General features: G+C 50.9%; 3 protein-coding genes across 3 annotated transcripts; 1 reads left to right on the top strand and 2 right to left on the bottom strand.

Annotated features, from left to right (window-relative positions):
* Positions 1-4,060: 4,060 nt before the first annotated feature.
* On the bottom strand, positions 4,061-5,009 carry UHO2_04398 (uncharacterized protein; the record flags this gene model as incomplete). The annotated part of the gene is made up of 2 exons (XM_041556071.1): positions 4,061-4,383; positions 4,613-5,009. 2 exons carry the CDS (start codon positions 5,007-5,009, stop codon positions 4,061-4,063), a joined length of 720 nt encoding a protein of 239 aa, XP_041412005.1.
* A 5,782-nt stretch (positions 5,010-10,791) lies between these two features.
* Positions 10,792-11,850, top strand: UHO2_04397 (uncharacterized protein; the record flags this gene model as incomplete). Its single annotated transcript, XM_041556070.1, has 1 exon — positions 10,792-11,850. The coding sequence occupies one exon, from the start codon at positions 10,792-10,794 to the stop codon at positions 11,848-11,850; it is 1,059 nt and encodes a 352-aa protein (XP_041412004.1).
* A 683-nt stretch (positions 11,851-12,533) lies between these two features.
* Positions 12,534-16,030, bottom strand: UHO2_04396 (uncharacterized protein; the record flags this gene model as incomplete). Its single annotated transcript, XM_041556069.1, has 2 exons — positions 12,534-12,592; positions 12,790-16,030. 2 exons carry the CDS (start codon positions 16,028-16,030, stop codon positions 12,534-12,536), a joined length of 3,300 nt encoding a protein of 1,099 aa, XP_041412003.1.
* Between the last annotated feature and the right edge of the window lie 1,465 nt (positions 16,031-17,495).

Raw genomic sequence — 17,495 nt, 5'->3', positions numbered from 1 at the left:
CCTAACCCTAACCCTAACCCTAACCCTAACCCTACCTAACCCTAACCCTAACCCTAACCCTAACCCTAACCCTAACCCTAACCCTAACCCTAACCCTAACCCTAACCCTAACCCTAACCCTAACCCTAACCCTAACCCTAACCCTAACCCTAACCCTAACCCTAACCCTAACCCTGAGACAATAGCTGTCACACAGTTTAATAGTCACCGAGTATCTCGACAGACCGACCTGGGTTTCAGGCGCGAGACCCCTGACAGGTGGCAACCACTATGAGATCCTGAGCTTGTGATCTGACTGACCAGACTGTATGTACATAGCACTCCTCACAAAGCCCAAAGAAACACCCTTGTAAATAGCCAACAACCTCTGCTGGTCATGACTGTCACATGTCACCAAGTAGGGTTAGAGTTGGCCAACACAAGTCACCATATCTCAATGACCAGACTTCACTCCTGTCTGAAACTCTGTATCCATCATCTCCTAGCATGTGTCTACAATGTTCATTAAGGTAGCATAAAGATCTGAGGTGGTCCATATCCCACCCCTCCAAGGGGGGACCCTTGCAGCTTTGGCCAAAATTTCAAAAATGCAAAGTTGGCTGCAGCTCCACAACAGGTTGGTCTATCATCATGACAGTCTAGGACACTCTTATTGGTGTATAGAGCAACAACTTTTATTATGGGTGCATGTCAAAAATATCAATATTTCAATGACCTGACTCATACCAGGCCCAACTTCACCAAGCTGTATCAGAAAATTTTATTACTCAACTCGAGTAGGGTTGGATAATGAAACATGCATAGTTTGGGTAGTACTACAACTTTGATTCAGCAACCCTACTCGATTTAAAAATGGAACCCCCTTGTAACCCTAACCCTAACCCTCCTGTCGATTGCGCTCCTCTCGATTGCGCTGCTGCAGCAGAGTGCTCGCTCCTGTCGTTTGCACTCCTCTTGATTGCACTCCTGTCGATTGAGCTGCTGTTGATTGCACTTTTGTCGATTGCGCTCCTGTCGATTACTTTCGTCTTGATTGCGCTCCTGTCGATTACTTTCGTCTTGATTGCGCTCCTCTTGATTGTGCTCCTGTCGATTGCGCTGCTCTTGATTGTGCTGCTCCAGCATAGTGAGCGCTCCTCTCGATTGCGCTCCTCTCAATTGCTCTGCTCTCAATTGCGCTCCTCTCGATTGCACTCCTCTCAATTGCGCTCCTCTCAATTGCACTACTCTCGATTGCGCTCCTGTCGATAGAGCTCCTGTCGATTGCACTCCTCCCTCTTGCGCTACTGTCGATTGCTCACCTCTCTCCTGTGCTCCTGTCGATAGAGCTCCTCTCTCTTGCACTCCTCTTGATTGTGCTCCTGTCAATTGTGTTCCTGTCGATTGCTCTCCTGTTGATTGAGCTCCTCTCTGCTGCTCTTCACCCGATTGCCTTCCTCTCTCTTGCTCTGCTTTCGATTGCGCTGCTCTGATGCTGCTCTGAGTTGTGCCTCTCCGACAGAGTGTGCACTGTCAAGCAGTGTGCTCCTCTTAATTACGCTGTCCAGCAGTGTGCTGCTCCTGCTGTGAGGTGCGAGGAAAATATCAGTCATGTGTGGTAGATGTTAGATCAAAAAGGGGTTACATAACACAGGTCACATGCCAAAAAGGTTAGACCGAAACAATGTTTTCAAAGTATCAGTAATGTGCGCAAAATACTAGATCGAAACAAAGAACACATATTTAACAAAGGGTGCGAAAATATTGGGTCAAAATAGAGGTCACATATTTCCAGACGTGTCTTGGTAATGTTAGATTGTATTTCAAGTCAAAAATAAATGTCGGTCCATGTGCTCCAAATGTTAGATCGGGTTTGAAATGACAGTTAGTCTTGCGCTCCTTCGACTTGTGCTCCTCCAGCAGAGTGAGTGCTGTCCAGCAGTGCGCTCCTCTTGATTGTGCTGCTCCAGCAAAGTGTGCGCTGCTCTCGATCGAGCTCCTCTAGATTGTGCTGCTGCAGCAGAGTGAGTGCTCCAGTCGATTGAGCTCCTGTCGATTGTGCTCTTGTTGAATGAGCTCCTGTCGATTGCTCTGCTCTCAATTGAGTTCCTGTCAATTGCACTGCTCTTGATTGAGCTCCTGTTGAATGCACTCCTGTCGATTGAGCTCCTGTCGATTGCGCTCCTGTCTCTTGCTCTGCTCTCGATTGCGCTCCTCTCTGCTGCTCGTCTCTCAGTTGTGCTCCAGTCGATTGCGCTCCTCTTAATTGAGCTCCTGTCGATTGCACTCCTGCCAAATTGCGCTCCTCTTAATTGCGCTCGATTTGCGCTCCTGTCAATTGCGCTGCTCTAGCAGAGTGTTTGCTGCTTCGATTGGGCTTCTCCAGCAGAGTGAGCCCTCCTGTCGATTGCGATCCTCTTAATTGCACTCGCTTTGATTGCGCTCCTGTCGATTGCGCTGCTCTAGCAGAGTGTTTGCTGCTTCGATTGTGCTTCTCCAGCAGAGTGAGCACTCCTGTCGATAGAGCTCCTCCAGATTGTGCTGCTCCAGCAGAGTGTGACCTCCTCTCGATTGCTCTGTTTTTGATTGCGCTCCTGTCCATTGTGCTCCTGTTGATTGCACTCCTGTTGATTGCACTCCTGTCGATTGCACTCCTCTCCAATGAGCTCCTGTCGATTGCGCTCCTGTCTCTTGCTCTGCTCTCGATTGGGCTCCTCTCGATTGCACTTCTGTCGATTGTGCTCCTGTCGATTGTGCTCCTGTCGATTGGTCTCCTGTTGATTGAGCTCCTCTCTCCATTGCTCTCCTGTCGATCGAGCTCCTCTTGATTGAGCTCCTGTCGATTGCGCTCCTGTCGATTGCGCTCCTGTCGATGGAGCTCCTGTCGATTGCGCTGCTCTTGATTGTGCTGCTCCAGCAGAGTGAGCGGTCCTCTCGATTGCGCTGCTGCAGCAGAGTGAGCGGTCCTCTCGATTGCGCTGCTGCAGCAGAGTGAGCGCTCCTCTCGAATGCTCTGATCTCAGTTGCGCTCCTGTCGATTGCGCTCCTCTTAATTGAGCTCCTGTCAATTGCACTCCTGTCAATTGTGCTCCTCTTAATTGCGCTCGATTTGCGCTCCTGTCAATTGCGCTGCTCTAGCAGAGTGTTTGCTGCTTCGATTGGGCTTCTCCAGCAGAGTGAGCCCTCCTGTCGATTGCGATCCTCTTAATTGCACTCGCTTTGATTGCGCTCCTGTCGATTGCACTCCTGTTGATTGCGCTGCTGCAGCAGAGTGAGCACTCCTGTCAATTGCGCTCCTCACTGCTGCTCATCTCTCGATTGCGCTCCTCTTAATTGTGCTCCTCTCAATTGCGCTCCTCTCTACAGCGCTCCTGTCGATTGTTCTGCTTTCGATTGCGCTACTGTCGATTGCTCTTCTCTTGATAGCACTCCTCTTGATTGCGCTCCTGTCGATTGTTCTGCTTTCGATTGCGCTACTGTCGATTGCTCTTCTCTTGATAGCACTCCTCTTGATTGCGCTCCTCTTGATTGCGCTGCTGCAGCAGAGTGAGCACTCCTGTCGATTGCGCTCCTCTCTGCTGCTCTTCACTCGATTGCGCTCCTGTCAATTGCGCTCCTCTCCAATGAGCTCCTGTCCATTGCGCTCCTCTTGATTGCGCTCCTGTCCATTGCTCTGCTCTCGATTGTGCTCCTGTCCATTGTGCTGCTCATGATTGAGCTCCGTGCTGTTATCAATTGCGCTCCTCTCTCTTCCTATGCTCTCGAGTGAGCTCCTGTTGATTGCGCTCCTCTCGATTGCGCTGCTGCAGCAGAGTGCTCGCTCCTGTTGATTGCACTCCTCTTGATTGTGCTCCTGTTGATTGCGCTCCTTTTGATTGTGCTTCTGTCGATTGCTCACCTCTCTCTTGCGCTTCTTTCTCTTGCACTCCTGTCAATTGAACTCCTGTCAATTGCGCTCCTCTCTCTTGCTCTGCTCTCGATTGAGCTCCTCTCGATTGCACTTCTGTCGATTGCGCTCTTGTTGATAGAGCTCCTCTCTACTGCTCTGCTCTCGATTGCGCTCCTGTAGATTGCTCTCCTGTCAATTGCGCTCCTGTCGATGGGTCTCCGGTCGATTGCACTCCTGTCGATTGGTCTCCTCTCGATTGCGCTCCTGTCGATTGCGTTCGTCTTGATTGCGCTCATGTCGATTGTGCTGCTCCAGCAGAGTGAGCGCTCCTCTCGATTGCGCTCCTCTCAATTGCGCTGCTCTCAATTGTGCTGCTCCGACAGAGTGTGCGCTGTCCAGCAGTTCGCTGATGAGATTGCGCTTCTCAGATTGCGTTGCTCCAGCTGTGCGTTGCTCTTGAGCTGTGTGTTGCTCTTGAGCTGTGCGTTGCTCTCGAACAGTGTGTTGCTCTCGAGCTGTGCGCTGCTCAGATTGCGTTGCTCCAGCAGAGTGTGCGTTGCTCCAGCTGTGAGTGCGTTGCTCCAGCTGTGCGTTGCTCAATTTGCGCTGCTCCAGCAAAAATAAATTTGTTTGCGTTGCGGCATTTGAGCAGTGTAAATTTCGAGTGCGTTGGGGGTCAACGCAGTCGCGTGAATTTCGATTTTGGCGGAGCGCAATTGTGCGTTGCCCGCAAGCAAGACACACCGGCTAGGGCTAGGGCTTTATCCAAGTCTTCGTTGTATTCCTCGTTTCCAGGCGCCACCATGCCATACAGTATCTCCTTCGCATTATGTACTCTTTGGAGGCAGTCGATGAAGGTAGGTTCCCAAGTGTGCCAGTTGCTGTCGCTGAGCTTTTTGATGTGCACAATGGCGCTCGACACCTCCTTGGGGATCTTCTCAGTCTCCCTGCGCGGGGTCTGGTTGCTAATGCTGATGAGGCCCATAGCTCGCATGATCGCTTCCTCGGCCGTTAGTGCTGGGTTCGCCAGCTGGAGGATCCTGACTACCTGCATGAGCCATCCTTCCTCCTGTCCATTGCCTGTGGTTGTTTGATCATCATCGCCCCTTCCCATCTGTCCAGCTCTTGTCGATGGCGGCATTGCGTTGAGTTTCAGACTCTTAATCAGTTAAAGTCATTTGTCAGTAGTTGGAGTTGAGGAGTTTTGTTGATGATGGTAAGAGGGAGAGAGCGAGAGAGCGAGGAGAGAGAAGGAGTCTATATATATACAAAAGAAGAGCAGCAGAGAGCCGCATTGACTGCGGAACATAACAAAGCATTTGTCTTGAGTAGGTTGTGACACATGTGGTCCATGCTAAGATGCTCAGGCCTTTTACTCGGCCGTAAGCACTACCTTCACTGTCTCTACACTTTGTGTAGCTTTATCTACTTCAACTATTTAACAAAGGGTGCGAAAATATTGGGTCAAAATAGAGGTCACATATTTCCAGACGTGTCTTGGTAATGTTAGATTGTATTTCAAGTCAAAAATAAATGTCGGTCCATGTGCTCCAAATGTTAGATCGGGTTTGAAATGACAGTTAGTCTTGTGCTCCTTCGACTTGTGCTCCTCCAGCAGAGTGAGTGCTGTCCAGCAGTGCACTCCTCTTGATTGTGCTGCTCCAGCAAAGTGTGCACTGCTCTCGATCGAGCTCTTCTAGATTGTGCTGCTGCAGCAGAGTGAGCGCTCGAGTTGATTGAGCTCCTGTCGATTGTGCTCTTGTCGAATGAGCTCCTGTCGATTGCACTCTTTTTTGCGCTCCTCCAGCATAGTGTTCGCTGCTTCGAATTGCGCTCCTCTCATTTGCGCTCCTGTCAATTGTGCTGCTCCAGCAGAGCGAGCACTCCTCTCGTTTGCGCTCCTCTCTCTTGCACTCCTCTTCGTTGAGCTCCTGTTGATTGAGCTCCTGTCATTTTCACTCCTCTTGATTGCGCTTCTGTCGATTGCGCTCCTCTCCAATGAGCTCCTGTCGATTGCACTTCTCTCTGCTGCTCTTCTCTCGATTGCTCTCCTGTCGATCGAGCTCCTCTTGATTGAGCTCCTGTCGATTGCGCTCCTCACTGCTGCTCATCTCTCGATTGCGCTCCTCTTCATTGCGCTCCTCTTCATTGCGCTCCTCTTAATTGCGCTCCTCTCAATTGCACTCCTGTCGATTGAGCTCCTCTGAATTGTGCTGCTCCAGCAGTGGAGCGCTCCTCTCTCCTTCTCTGCTCTCGATTGCGCTCCTCTCTACAGCGCTCCTGTCGATTGTTCTGCTTTCGATTGTGCTACTGTCGATTGCTCTTCTCTTGATAGCGCTCCTCTTGATTGCGCTCCTCTTAATTGTGATCCTCTTGATTGCGCTCCTCTTGATTGCGCTCCTCTCTGCTGCTCTTCACTTGATTGCGCTCCTGTCAATTGCGCTCCTCTCCAATGAGATCCTGTCGATTGCGCTCCTCTTGATTGCGCTCCTGTAGATTGCTCTCCTGTCGATTGCGCTCCTGTCGATGGGTCTCCGGTCGATTGCTCTCCTGTCGATTGAGCTCCTGTCGATTGCACTCCTGTCGACTGCGCTCCTGTCAATAGACCTCCTCTCTCCTGCTCTGCTCTCGATTGCGCTCCTGTCAATTGCTCTCCTGTCGATTGCTCTCCTGTCGATTGCGCTCCTGTCGATAGAACTCCTGTCGATAGAACTCCTGTCGATTGCGCTCCTGTTGCTTATGCTCCTGTCGCTAGAGCTCCTCTCTGCTACTCTTCTGTCGATTGCGATCCTCTCTCTTGCGCTCGTGTTGATTGCGCTCCTCTCTCCTGCTCTACTTTCGATAGAGCTCCTGTCGATTGCACTACTCTCTGCTGCTCTTCTCTCGATTGCACTCCTCTCTCTTGCGCTCCTGTCGGTAGAGCTCCTCTCTCCTGCGCTCCTGTCGATAGCTCTGCTCTCTCTTGCTCTGCACTCGATTGCGCTGCTCCAGCAGAGTGTTAGCTGCTTCGAATTGCGCTCCTGTCGATTGCGCTCCTCTCGATTGCGCTCCTCTCTCTTGCACTCGTCTTGATTGTGCTCCTGTCGATTGTGCTCCTGTTGATTGTGCTCCTGTTGATTGTGCTCCTGTCGATTGTGCTCCTGTCGAATGCGCTGCTCTCTCCTGCTCTGCTCTCGAGTGAGCTCCTGTCGATTGTGGTCCTCTTGGTTGCACTCCTCTCGATTGCGCTGCTGCAGCAGAGTGAGCGCTCCTGTCGAATGCTCTGCTCTCGAATGCGTCCCTCTCGATTGCGCTCCTCTTGATGAGCTCCTGTCGATTGCGCTGCTCTCTCCTGCGCTCCAGTCGATTGCTCTGCTTTCGATTGCACTACTTTCGATTGCTCTTCTCTTGATAGCACTCCTCTTGATTGTGCTCTTCTTGATTGTGATCCTCTTGATTGCGCTCCTCTTGATTGGTCTCCTGTCGATTGCGCTGCTGCAGCAGAGTGAGCCCTCCTCTTGATTGAGCTCCTCTCATTTGCGCTGCTGCAGCAAAGTGAGAGCTCCTGTCGATTGAGCTCCTCTCTCTTGTTCTGCTTTTGATTGCGCTGCTCTGAGTTGTGCTTCTGCGACAGAGTGTGCACTGTCAAGCAGTGCACTCCTCTTAATTACGCTGTCCAGCAGTGTGCTGCTAGCTGTGAGGCACGAGGAAAATATCAGTCACGTGTGGTAGATGTTAGATCAAAAAGGGGTTACATAACACAGGTCACATGCCAAAAAGGTTAGATCGAAACAATAATTTCAAAGTATCAGTAATGTGCGCAAAATACTAGATCGAAACAAAGAACACATATTTAACAAAAGGTACGAAAATATGAGGTCGAAATAGAGGTCACAAAATGTTAGACGCGTCTCAGGAATGTTAGATTGAATCTGATGTCAAAAATAAATGTCGGTCAACGTGCTCCAAATGTTAGATCGGGTTTGAAATGATGGTTAGTCTTGTGCTCCTTCGACTTGTGCTCCTCCAGCAGAGTGAGCGCTGTCCAGCAGTGCACTCCTCTTGATTGTGCTGCTCCAGCAAAGTGTGCGCTGCTCTCGATCGAGCTCCTGTCGAATGCACTCCTGTCGATTGCGCTCCTCTCAATTGCGCTCCTCTCTCTCGCTCTGCTCTCTCTTGCACTACTGTCGATTGCGCTCCTCTCTCCTGCTCTGCTCTCAATTGCGCTTTTGTGTCTTGCTCTGCTCTCGATTGCGCTCCTGTGTATTGCGCTCCTCTGCAATGAGCTCCTGTCGATTGTGCTCCTGTCGAATGCGCTGCTCTCTCCTGCTCTGCTCTCGAGTGAGCTCCTGTCGATTGTGCTCCTGTCGAATGCGCTGCTCTCTCCTGCTCTGCTCTCGAGTGAGCTCCTGTCGATTGTGGTCCTCTTGGTTGCGCTCCTCTTGGTTGCGCTCCTCTCGATTGCGCTGCTGCAGCAGAGTGAGCGCTCCAGTCGATTGAGCTCCTGTCGATTGTGCTCTTGTCGAATGAGCTCCTGTCGATTGCTCTGCTCTCAATTGAGTTCCTGTCAATTGCGCTGCTCTTGATTCAGCTCCTGTCGAATGCACTCCTGTCGATTGCGCTCCTCTCTGCTGCTCTTCACTCGATTGCGCTCCTGTCACTTGCGCTCCTCTCCAATGAGCTCCTGTCGATATAGCTCCTGTCGATAAAGCTCCTGTCGATTGAGCTCCTCTCTCCTGCTCTGCTCGTGATTGCGCTCCTCTCGATTGCGCTGCTGCAGCAGAGTGCTCGCTCCTGTCGCTTGCACTCCTCTTGATTGCGCTCCTGTCGATTGAGCTGCTGTTGATTGCACTTTTGTCGATTGTGCTCCTGTCGATTGCGTTCGTCTTGATTGCGCTCATTTCGATTGTGCTGCTCCAGCAGAGTGAGCGCTCCTCTTGTTTGAGCTCCTGTCGATTGCACTCCTGTCGATTGAGCTCCTGTCGATATAGCTCCTCTCTCCTGCTCTGCTCTCGATTGCGCTCCTGTTGATTGATCTCCTGTCGATTGCGCTCCTGTCGATTCCTCTCCTGTCGATAGACCTCCTCTCTCCTGCTCTGCTCTCGATTGCACTCCTGACGATAGAGCTCCTGTTGATTGTGCTCCTCTCGATAGACCTCCTCTCTCCTGCTCTACTCTCGATAGAGCTCCTGTAGATTGCTCTCCTGTCGATTGCGCTCCTCTCTCTTGCTCTTCTCTCGATGGAGCTCCTCTCGATTGCGCTGCTGTAGCAGAGTGTGTGCTGCTTCGATTTGCGCTCCTTCGAAATGTGCTCCTTTTAATTGTGCTGCTCCAACAGAGTGTGCTGTCCAGCAGTGCGCTGCTCTTAATTTCGCTGTCAAGCAGTGCAGTGCTTCGAACGCGCGCTCAGGCCTGTGCTGCTCCAAATTTTGATTTCACACTATAGTACTTTGAAAATGTGCTCTAGCTTCACAGGAACCGCTGCTCTTGCTCTGAGACTTCGCACACAGCTCAGGTGCAGTGTGAAGGAGCAGAACAAGCTATCACATGCTTGAATCGGCCAAGTTTTGACCCCTCTAGCCGAAATTTTGGTTTCACACTATACTGTCTTTTGATCTAGCTTCACAGATACTGCTTCTGTTGCACTGAAACTTTGCACACAGCACAGGCTCCATGTGAAGGAGCCAAAGGAGCTATCTTGAGGTAGCTGAAACAGCATATATACCCCATCTGGAGCAAGGTCGCTTTTTTGATACTTCTACAATTCACCCTCCTATGTTTTTCTGCAAATTAACCCTCTGTTTTTTTAGCAGATTCGAATTCCTGGACCCTGTTTTACTTAGGACACATATTTCCGACTCTCTCAAGACCTTTCTTTTGAGGAGCCGACTTTTTTTTGCATCATAAGTCGTGCTCCTACTCGATATCCATCAAGACAACCCTCCTTTTCAACCTCGGATTCGAACTCCTGGACCCTGGTTTACTTAGGACACATAGCTTCGACATATTTACAGCCTCTTAAAGACCCTCTAAAGCGCACAGGCTGGAAAAAGTAAGTATATATACTATGCATAGTGACAAATCTCTTTTGACTATATCTCCTCTCCCTGTGATTCGATTCTTGATGTCTATAGCTCATTCTCTTCGTCTCCTCAAGCTCGTTCGAACCCTGTACTGCAAGCAGACATCCAAGCGACGTTGTTCATTGGGAATCTTGTGTTGTCTCTTGACTAGGTATCCTAGGTGCCTTACAGAGCTCCTGCACAAGAGACCTGCCCTTCATTGACGCTTAGAGCACATAGGCCTGGCCAGCCTCGCTTCAAAGCTGTTGGAAGGGTGATACTTCACTGTATCTGTTCAAAAAAGTCGTTTTTTGTCCAAAAAATCCTCAAGATTCTTCAAGATTGGACCCAAATCTCAAGCGATTTCGCTCAAATTTTGCATCAAGACACTCGAGGCTGTTCTCCAACAGTCTGCCGAAGTATTTGGCTTGAAGTAATTTTTCCACTTTTCTGTGATTTCTTTTATACTTCACTTTTCATTTCACTATAGTGCATCCTATATACATTGTCAGGAGCTGCGCTTTTCAGGATTTGCTCTTCTATTTATTGCTTATCAGTATCTCAAAAGCAAAGTCCATAGCATTAGTTTAGAGTGGTTTCTGCATTCACTTTGTTTTGCTGCTGGTTTTTTTACTGCTCTTGGTTTTTCCAGCAATATCACCCTTCAAGATGGTGACCAACAAGGCCAACAAGCGTCCTGAAGGGACTCAGGGACATGCTACACGCTCGAGAGGCTTCTCCAGTGAAAAGGAATGAAACAAGGCAGAGAAAAGAGTCAAGAATGACCTTTCTGAGTTGAAAAAAGCTCTCAATGCTATGCCAACTTGCTCGAAACCGACTCTGAAGCCTCTCACTCTTGAATTAGCCAAGGGTATCATCAAGATGGACACTCCAAAGCGTCCTAAAAAGCAATCAAAGCTCCTTGTGAAACAGTACACGCCAAAGAGTGATCACTATCTAGGCTGGGACAATGCAAAGCAGGTGGGTGGTCTGACACTGAGCTCAAAGCTACAGAACCATTCGGCTAGAGTTGTGACCACTGCTCTTGATCTGAAGGAGTTCTTTCATGCAGAGCATCAGTTGCCTAAGCTCAGTGTGCAGCCTGACACCACTGGATTCCAGTCAGTGTGCTTTGTTGGTCAGGAAGATGTCATTCACCTGGTTGACAAGAACAGTCTCCACTATGCAAGTGTGGTCAAGAAGCCAGACTGTCCCAGGTTTGAAGAGATGTACCAGGAGTTCAGACGCCTCCAAGCTGAGCTTCCAAGGTCAGCTGGTGCACCAGTCGAGTCTCTGCGTGGAGATTTCTTCACCTACCATCTCATGCTCAGTGGACAAGATTCAGCATGTATGCCTGGACCATACTTCAACCTGAAGTTTGTCAAGAACTACAGGGAGATGATCAAGTTCCTGTGCAGCAAGCATGTCACAGCCCTCCGTGAATACTGCAACACATGCTTCTTTGAGTGCTTCCCTGAGCACGCAAGCCACTACATGGAGATTGGCAGCTCAGACCACTACCATCCCCATGGTGCTTTCCTTTGGGCTCCTGCATTTCCCTCCATTGCCATCAACCAGGAGGGTCAGGCATACAGTCTGCCTCACAGAGACAGGCGTGACTATCTCCAAGGTCTGGCTGGTGTGTTCAGCTATGGTGACTATACCCAGCTGCAGATCAGCTTCACTGAGGCCAAGGTCAGCATTGACTTTCCTCCTGGTGCCCTCTGCTTTTTCCTGTCCCATGTGCTGCACCACTTCAACTCTCCAATACTGGAGGGAGAGACCCGTGGATCCATGACCATGTTCATGTCCAGTGATGTGGCCAAGTGGAAGGGCTATGATGGCAGAGCAGCCGACACCTCAGAGGAGCAGAAGCATGCTTACCAGCAAGAATGTCTTGAAGCCTGGAAGCTCTTCCAGCCTCTGCCTACCTTTCCCTGATGTGTCTTGCCTTGCTCCTGTGATACAACTCTGATTTGATGTTACTACTTGCAACTTTGTGTGCTGTGTGAAACTCTCACTCTTACCCGAGGCTATACTGCATCACCTTTACCATTCACTGTGTTAATGTGTGCAGCTACAACTACAACATGGAAGCATTCTCCATGGCTACAACAAAGATGGCATATGCAAGGGAAACTTTCTCTCCTTTGTATGTGAATGCACTGCAAAGGTCAAGTTCCAGCTGTGACATGTCCGAGCAATCAACTTTGAGTTCCTGGCAAATCCTCTCCCTGAACTCTTTGTGCCAGAGCACAACAGCTACTACTGGTAGCACAATATCAGCATACCTCTTTGTGCATCCCCTCATTGGAGCCAAGCTGCTGTTTGTGCAGGTGTGTATAGGAGTGTAACACATGTAGCAGGCAACTCCTTTTGGCTTGTCCCTCCTCATCCGATTCTTCACCTGACCAAGGTGAGTTCCGTTGATCTGACCTTCATGCCACTGAGGCATGCATGCCTCAATCAGGGGCCAACACTTGCACAATATGAAGGCATGGTCAGCACCATGCTTTCCAATGCAGCTATGCCGATGACCAAAGAGGTAGCAGAGGGAGCACTGCTTGGACAACTTGTGGAGAAGATCAATGGTGGAGGGGATGTCGACAGGGCTCTTGGCAGCATTACTTGGATGCTGAGCCAGTGAGCTGAGATCGGCCATGCCCTGCTGATACTGTATCTTCTGCAGAGAAGGAGGTAGAGACATTGCTGCATTGGCTGGACAGAGCAAAGATGAAGCAGCTGAGGCAGTTTGTTGATAATGCTCAGACTTGTCAGACCTTGGAGGTGTGTTGATAGATGTCATTGGATTTGGCAGAGTCTTTGCATCACCTGCAACACATTGACTGCAGAGGTCACAGAGAGCAAGATCTGGCTGACTGAGACAGGTGAGGGGCATGCCATCCATGTAGCTAGAGATAGCTACACGTCTGCACACCTTCTCCTTGACATACAGATCAACCTTGTCCTCCAACTGTACACCATCATAGACTATCATCACTGCCTTGGCTGGCTGACCACTCCTGCCAGCACATCCTGACTCCTGCACATAGCTGACCATATCATATGCTCCACCCATGTGCACAACCAAGCTGACATGCTGAGGATTGATGCCAGTGCCAATGGCTGTTGTGCCCACCAAGACACGCTTGCTGTTATCCATCTCTGCTGCTGAAGAGGCAAGCCATGACAAGAGGATAGCCTTTTTGTCTGCCTGATCCATTTCTGACCAGATACACTGGCAACTCAGCAACCTGGCTGTAGTCTCGGCAGCTATCCTTGAACGGCAGATGACCATGATGGAGCCATGGGGATGGGATCGGAGAAGCTGCTGGAAGTAAAAGTCCATGGTTGCAGAGGATGGCAGCCATTGAACAGAGTAGGCAATGTTGTTGCAGTTGGTAGCAGCACGGATGATACCAGTGCCATCTTGTGGGAGACAAAGTGCAGCCTTGAAGGTCAACAGGAGGCTTGGCTGCAGGGTGGCAGTGAGGAAGTACTGAGGCACTGGAACAGTGGTGATCAGTTGCTTGATCTTTGCCATTGATGGCTGGAAGGAGTCTTGTGTGATGCAGACATGACACTCATCAAAGAAGATGGCTGCCAGGCACTCTTGCTCCACCATCTCCTGTGCCCAGCTGCCAAAGTGCTCGTTGTAGCAATTCTCTGCAGCCACCAACACAAGCTGACTTCCCTCCACCTTCTTGGCACAGTTGTACCCAGACCACTTGCTTGCAATGATCCCAACAAGCTTGCATTGCTCCAGTAGGTCCTCCATGAGCGCAATGAATGGTACAACCACCACCACCACCGAGGTAGGAGGAAGCCAAAACAGAGGTGTCATGAAGAGTGCAGACTTGCCAGTGCCTGTTGCCATGACAATGATCAGTGGTGACTCACACCTGTGAATGGCATTGAGTGCATATGCCTGCTCCACTGTCTTGGTACAGTGGCTACCAGTGACCTTGAAGAGAGCTTTTCTGACCACAGGAGGTATTACAGCTGAACGGTGGTTCTCGACAACAGGAGGGATGATGTTTGCAAGGGAAGCAGATGGCTTCTCCTCCACCTTTCTCCTGATGTGCTGGACATCTTCCTCCAACTTGTCCAACTTGTCCAACTTGCGCTTGAGATCCACAGGCAAGGCAGCATTGACACATGCAGAGCCTGCCTGAGGAGGTGCTGCTGCATCCAATGGCTGCACAGCACCCTGGTAGCGTGAAGCCAGACACCAGAATGCATGCCACCTCTTGGAGACAGAGAGCATACAATCCAAGCTCTCCTGTGTCAGTTCAAGTAGCATGCTGCTGTCCAGACCATAGTGCTGCTGAGCAGTAGACGTGGAGTGACCAGCTTGCAAGTCGTGAGAATGGTCAGCATACTCATCTGAGGGAAGGCCAGGCCAGATGAGCACCTTGTCAATGCTGACTGACAGCTGCCGCCAGTTGCGTATGTGGAGAGAACTTGCTGATGGGCCAACAAACTCCTGACAAAGACTCTGTAATGTCTTGCTGATGTCATTGGTCTGCCATGGCTGACCCCTGTGATTGACAAGGAGGAGAGCACTTGGCTCCCATGCAACTTCTACCGAGTTGAAGAGGAGGTGCAGGAAAGGCACTACCTCCATGACGTAAAAGAGCACCAGCTGGCCAACAGCATGAGGGAGGAAGCGAGGGATGAGCTTGGATGGACCTTTGCCCTTGTTGCTGGCAAGCACAGTGACAAAGTGACCATCAGCAAGGAAGAGGTTGCGCTGGCTGACCAATGTGTTGGTGTGCTGCAGCTTGACCAGCTCTGTGCCTCTTGCCAGCAGACCACTGGTGAGCTCAATGAGCACAGCAAGGAGCTTGTTGAACTCATTGTGAAGGGCAAAGTAGGCATGGGCAGCAGCCGTGTCAAACTCTGGCTCTGCTGAGCAAGTATCAAGGAGTGGTTGATGCTGAGGAAAGCCTTTGAGAGCCTGACGGAGGCAAAAGGTGCCAGTATCTTGCTTTGTAGCAGTAACAAAGCTGTAGCCTGGCTCCCTGTTGCAGAAGTGGTCCTTGTATGTAGACAGATCCACATGCTCGGACAAGGCACCATCCTTCAGCAGCAGCTGCTCCAACAGAGAGGTGGCACGGTCCAAGGTGCCTTGGACAAGGGTGTGAAGGCGGCTGATCTTGATTGTGTTGGTGCCATAAGTCACCAGCTTCCTATCCTCAGACCACCGGAAGTAGAGGCTGCCACCATCATCCTTAGCCAGCTTGGTCCCATAGCAGAGAAGGGATTGCAGATGAGCACTTGCCGAGTAGCTGTTGTTGAACAGGTAACACTTCATAACTGCTTGAACCCCCTTGTTGATCTCTGGGACTGGCTTGCCAATGAGAGTGCCATGCTCTGGGTGGAGAAGGTGGTGATGCATCACTGCACAGAATGCAAACTCCAAGTTGGCCAGGATCGAGGTTGCTGTATTGACCGGCTTGGATGTGCCATCAGGAGAGAGGCAGAGGTGGAGGAAGGTGCATAGCAGAGGAAGACGTTCCAGCTCACCATAGGCAGGAGGATCTTGGGTGATGAGGTAGACACTGATCAACTGGATGCCACTAAATGCTTGCAAAACCACATCAGGATGCATGGAGATGTCAACATCCAGATTGGGATCATGGAAGAGGTCCTGAAGGTCCTCAATGAGCCCTGCAAGCTGTTCACTGATGCCAAGGTGTGCATCCTGATCATCATCACCATAGTAGCCAAGAACCTTGCCATCTAGCATGACATGAGCCAGCATGGTGATGAGCATTGCCCAGCAGTCAGCACGCTTGATGACTGTGGGTTGATCAAGGGAGTATGGATGGCTAGGGGTGTTGTCAAAGGCATGGAAGGTTTGCTGCACCTGGCGGCCAGATTGAAGAAGTGCCTCCATCCACTGCTGTGTACACTGTTGTGTCATGCCAAGCAGCCAGTGAAGGAAGTCCTGGTGGGCACCTGGCCACTTGTGAGGGTTGCAGCCAAGGGAACCAATGGCTGCCACTGGCTTGCCAGCCCAGTACTCCTGCCAGCCTAGCTGCTTGAGCCATGGGCTGAGATTGCCAGTCACAGTTCGTGGTTGAATGCCCTCCATGTCCAGATCTGCCTTTGCCATTAGCTCTGCATCCTTGGCAAAGAATGCTTCCAGCTGCTCCTTGAAAGCTGCATCCTCCTGTCAGGGGTCGCGCGCCTGAAACCTGGGATCAGTAGTTGTATCAATACTATCACCAATTCTGCCGAGTTATGCGGCAGCGCCGGTGGTATTGCGATTCTTCACGAGATATGCAGTAGAGCCGTCTCTATTACCTTTCTCGCTCGAATCTACAGTTGGGTTAATGCTATTGCAGATTTCGACTGACCACTGTCGGACACCCCGTCCAGAGGTAGCTCGGCACGATCAATCACGGTGTGAACTTGATGATGACACCAGGGATCTGGTGTTGGTAAGGTTTGATGAAGTCGACACGAGTGTCCAGTGTGTTGACTGATGCTTGGAGTGATCCCCGGACCGCAGTGGACTACTGCCTTCGGTTCTCTCTATATCCGGACCGCTGGTTGCTGTGAACCGCCTTCGGACGTCAGGTAGTGGTGATACGACACACACACTACAAGGAGGAGCAACCTTGTGTGATTGCTACTATACTGACTGGAACTAATATATACTTATGTTGAAGTGATAACTAGTTATGGTATGTGTAGAGTGGATGAGGATCCACTCAACCTCTGATGACGAGAGGGCATGGCTATATACCTCGTCACAGCGTCGCCATCGACGCTGCTCCTGCTCTCTCTCTCCAGAGAGTACCCTCTTCGTCGAGTACTGTACAGGGGCCCTCTAGTACCACTCCTGTCCTCCTGAGCTGTGTCGACTCCTCCGACACTGCTCCTCCCCCTTGCTACCCTGCTTGCTCGGCACCCCTGTGCCTCCTGAGCTGTGTCGACTTCTTCAACACTGGTCCTCCTCCTTCTGTCCTCCTTGCCGGTTTCTCTTACACAGCCCTCCTTCCTCCGACCGGCGACGGTCCCCTATCTTGTGTGCCCCTGAGTGGCCCCCAGCTGCATGCTCCTGAGCTCGGTCCCCCTCTTGGCGGCGCTTGGTCCCGCTCCCCCCCCCAGAAGCTCGTGGTACGCCCATTCCTATAGCTGATCTCCGCGGCATCTGTGATAGGGTCTCTCCTATTACCGATTCTGGTGGGATCCATAGTACCATCTTCCCTCGAGCTGATCCTGGCTCGTAGTACCATCGTCCTTCCTGCCGATCTCGATGAGATCTGTCATAGAGTCGATCCTATTACCGATCTCAGTGGACTCTGCTCCAAATCCCACACTCCGCCCGATCCCTTGACTCCTGCGCTCCCTTCATTTGAGCTTGACGGATCTTCTAGCTTCTGCGCATCTCCCCTCATGGTCTTCCAGCTTCTGCGCATCCATGACATTACCCCCCGCTTAAGAGCCGAGCTCCGTCGAGGCAAGTCTTGCACCATGCCTGTCCCATACCACCAACTTCCTGCCTTTTTGTCATTGCCCCCCACCCATTTCCAGCATGACGAATCCACCCTACCATACTCGCTCACGGGCGT

This window comes from Ustilago hordei, assembly GCF_900519145.1.
Source record: "Ustilago hordei strain Uho2 genome assembly, contig: UHO2_contig_08, whole genome shotgun sequence".
NCBI classification, from domain to species: domain Eukaryota; kingdom Fungi; phylum Basidiomycota; class Ustilaginomycetes; order Ustilaginales; family Ustilaginaceae; genus Ustilago; species Ustilago hordei.
The sequence above is the reverse complement of the archived record's forward strand: the minus strand, read 5'-3'. Positions and strand labels throughout refer to the sequence as shown.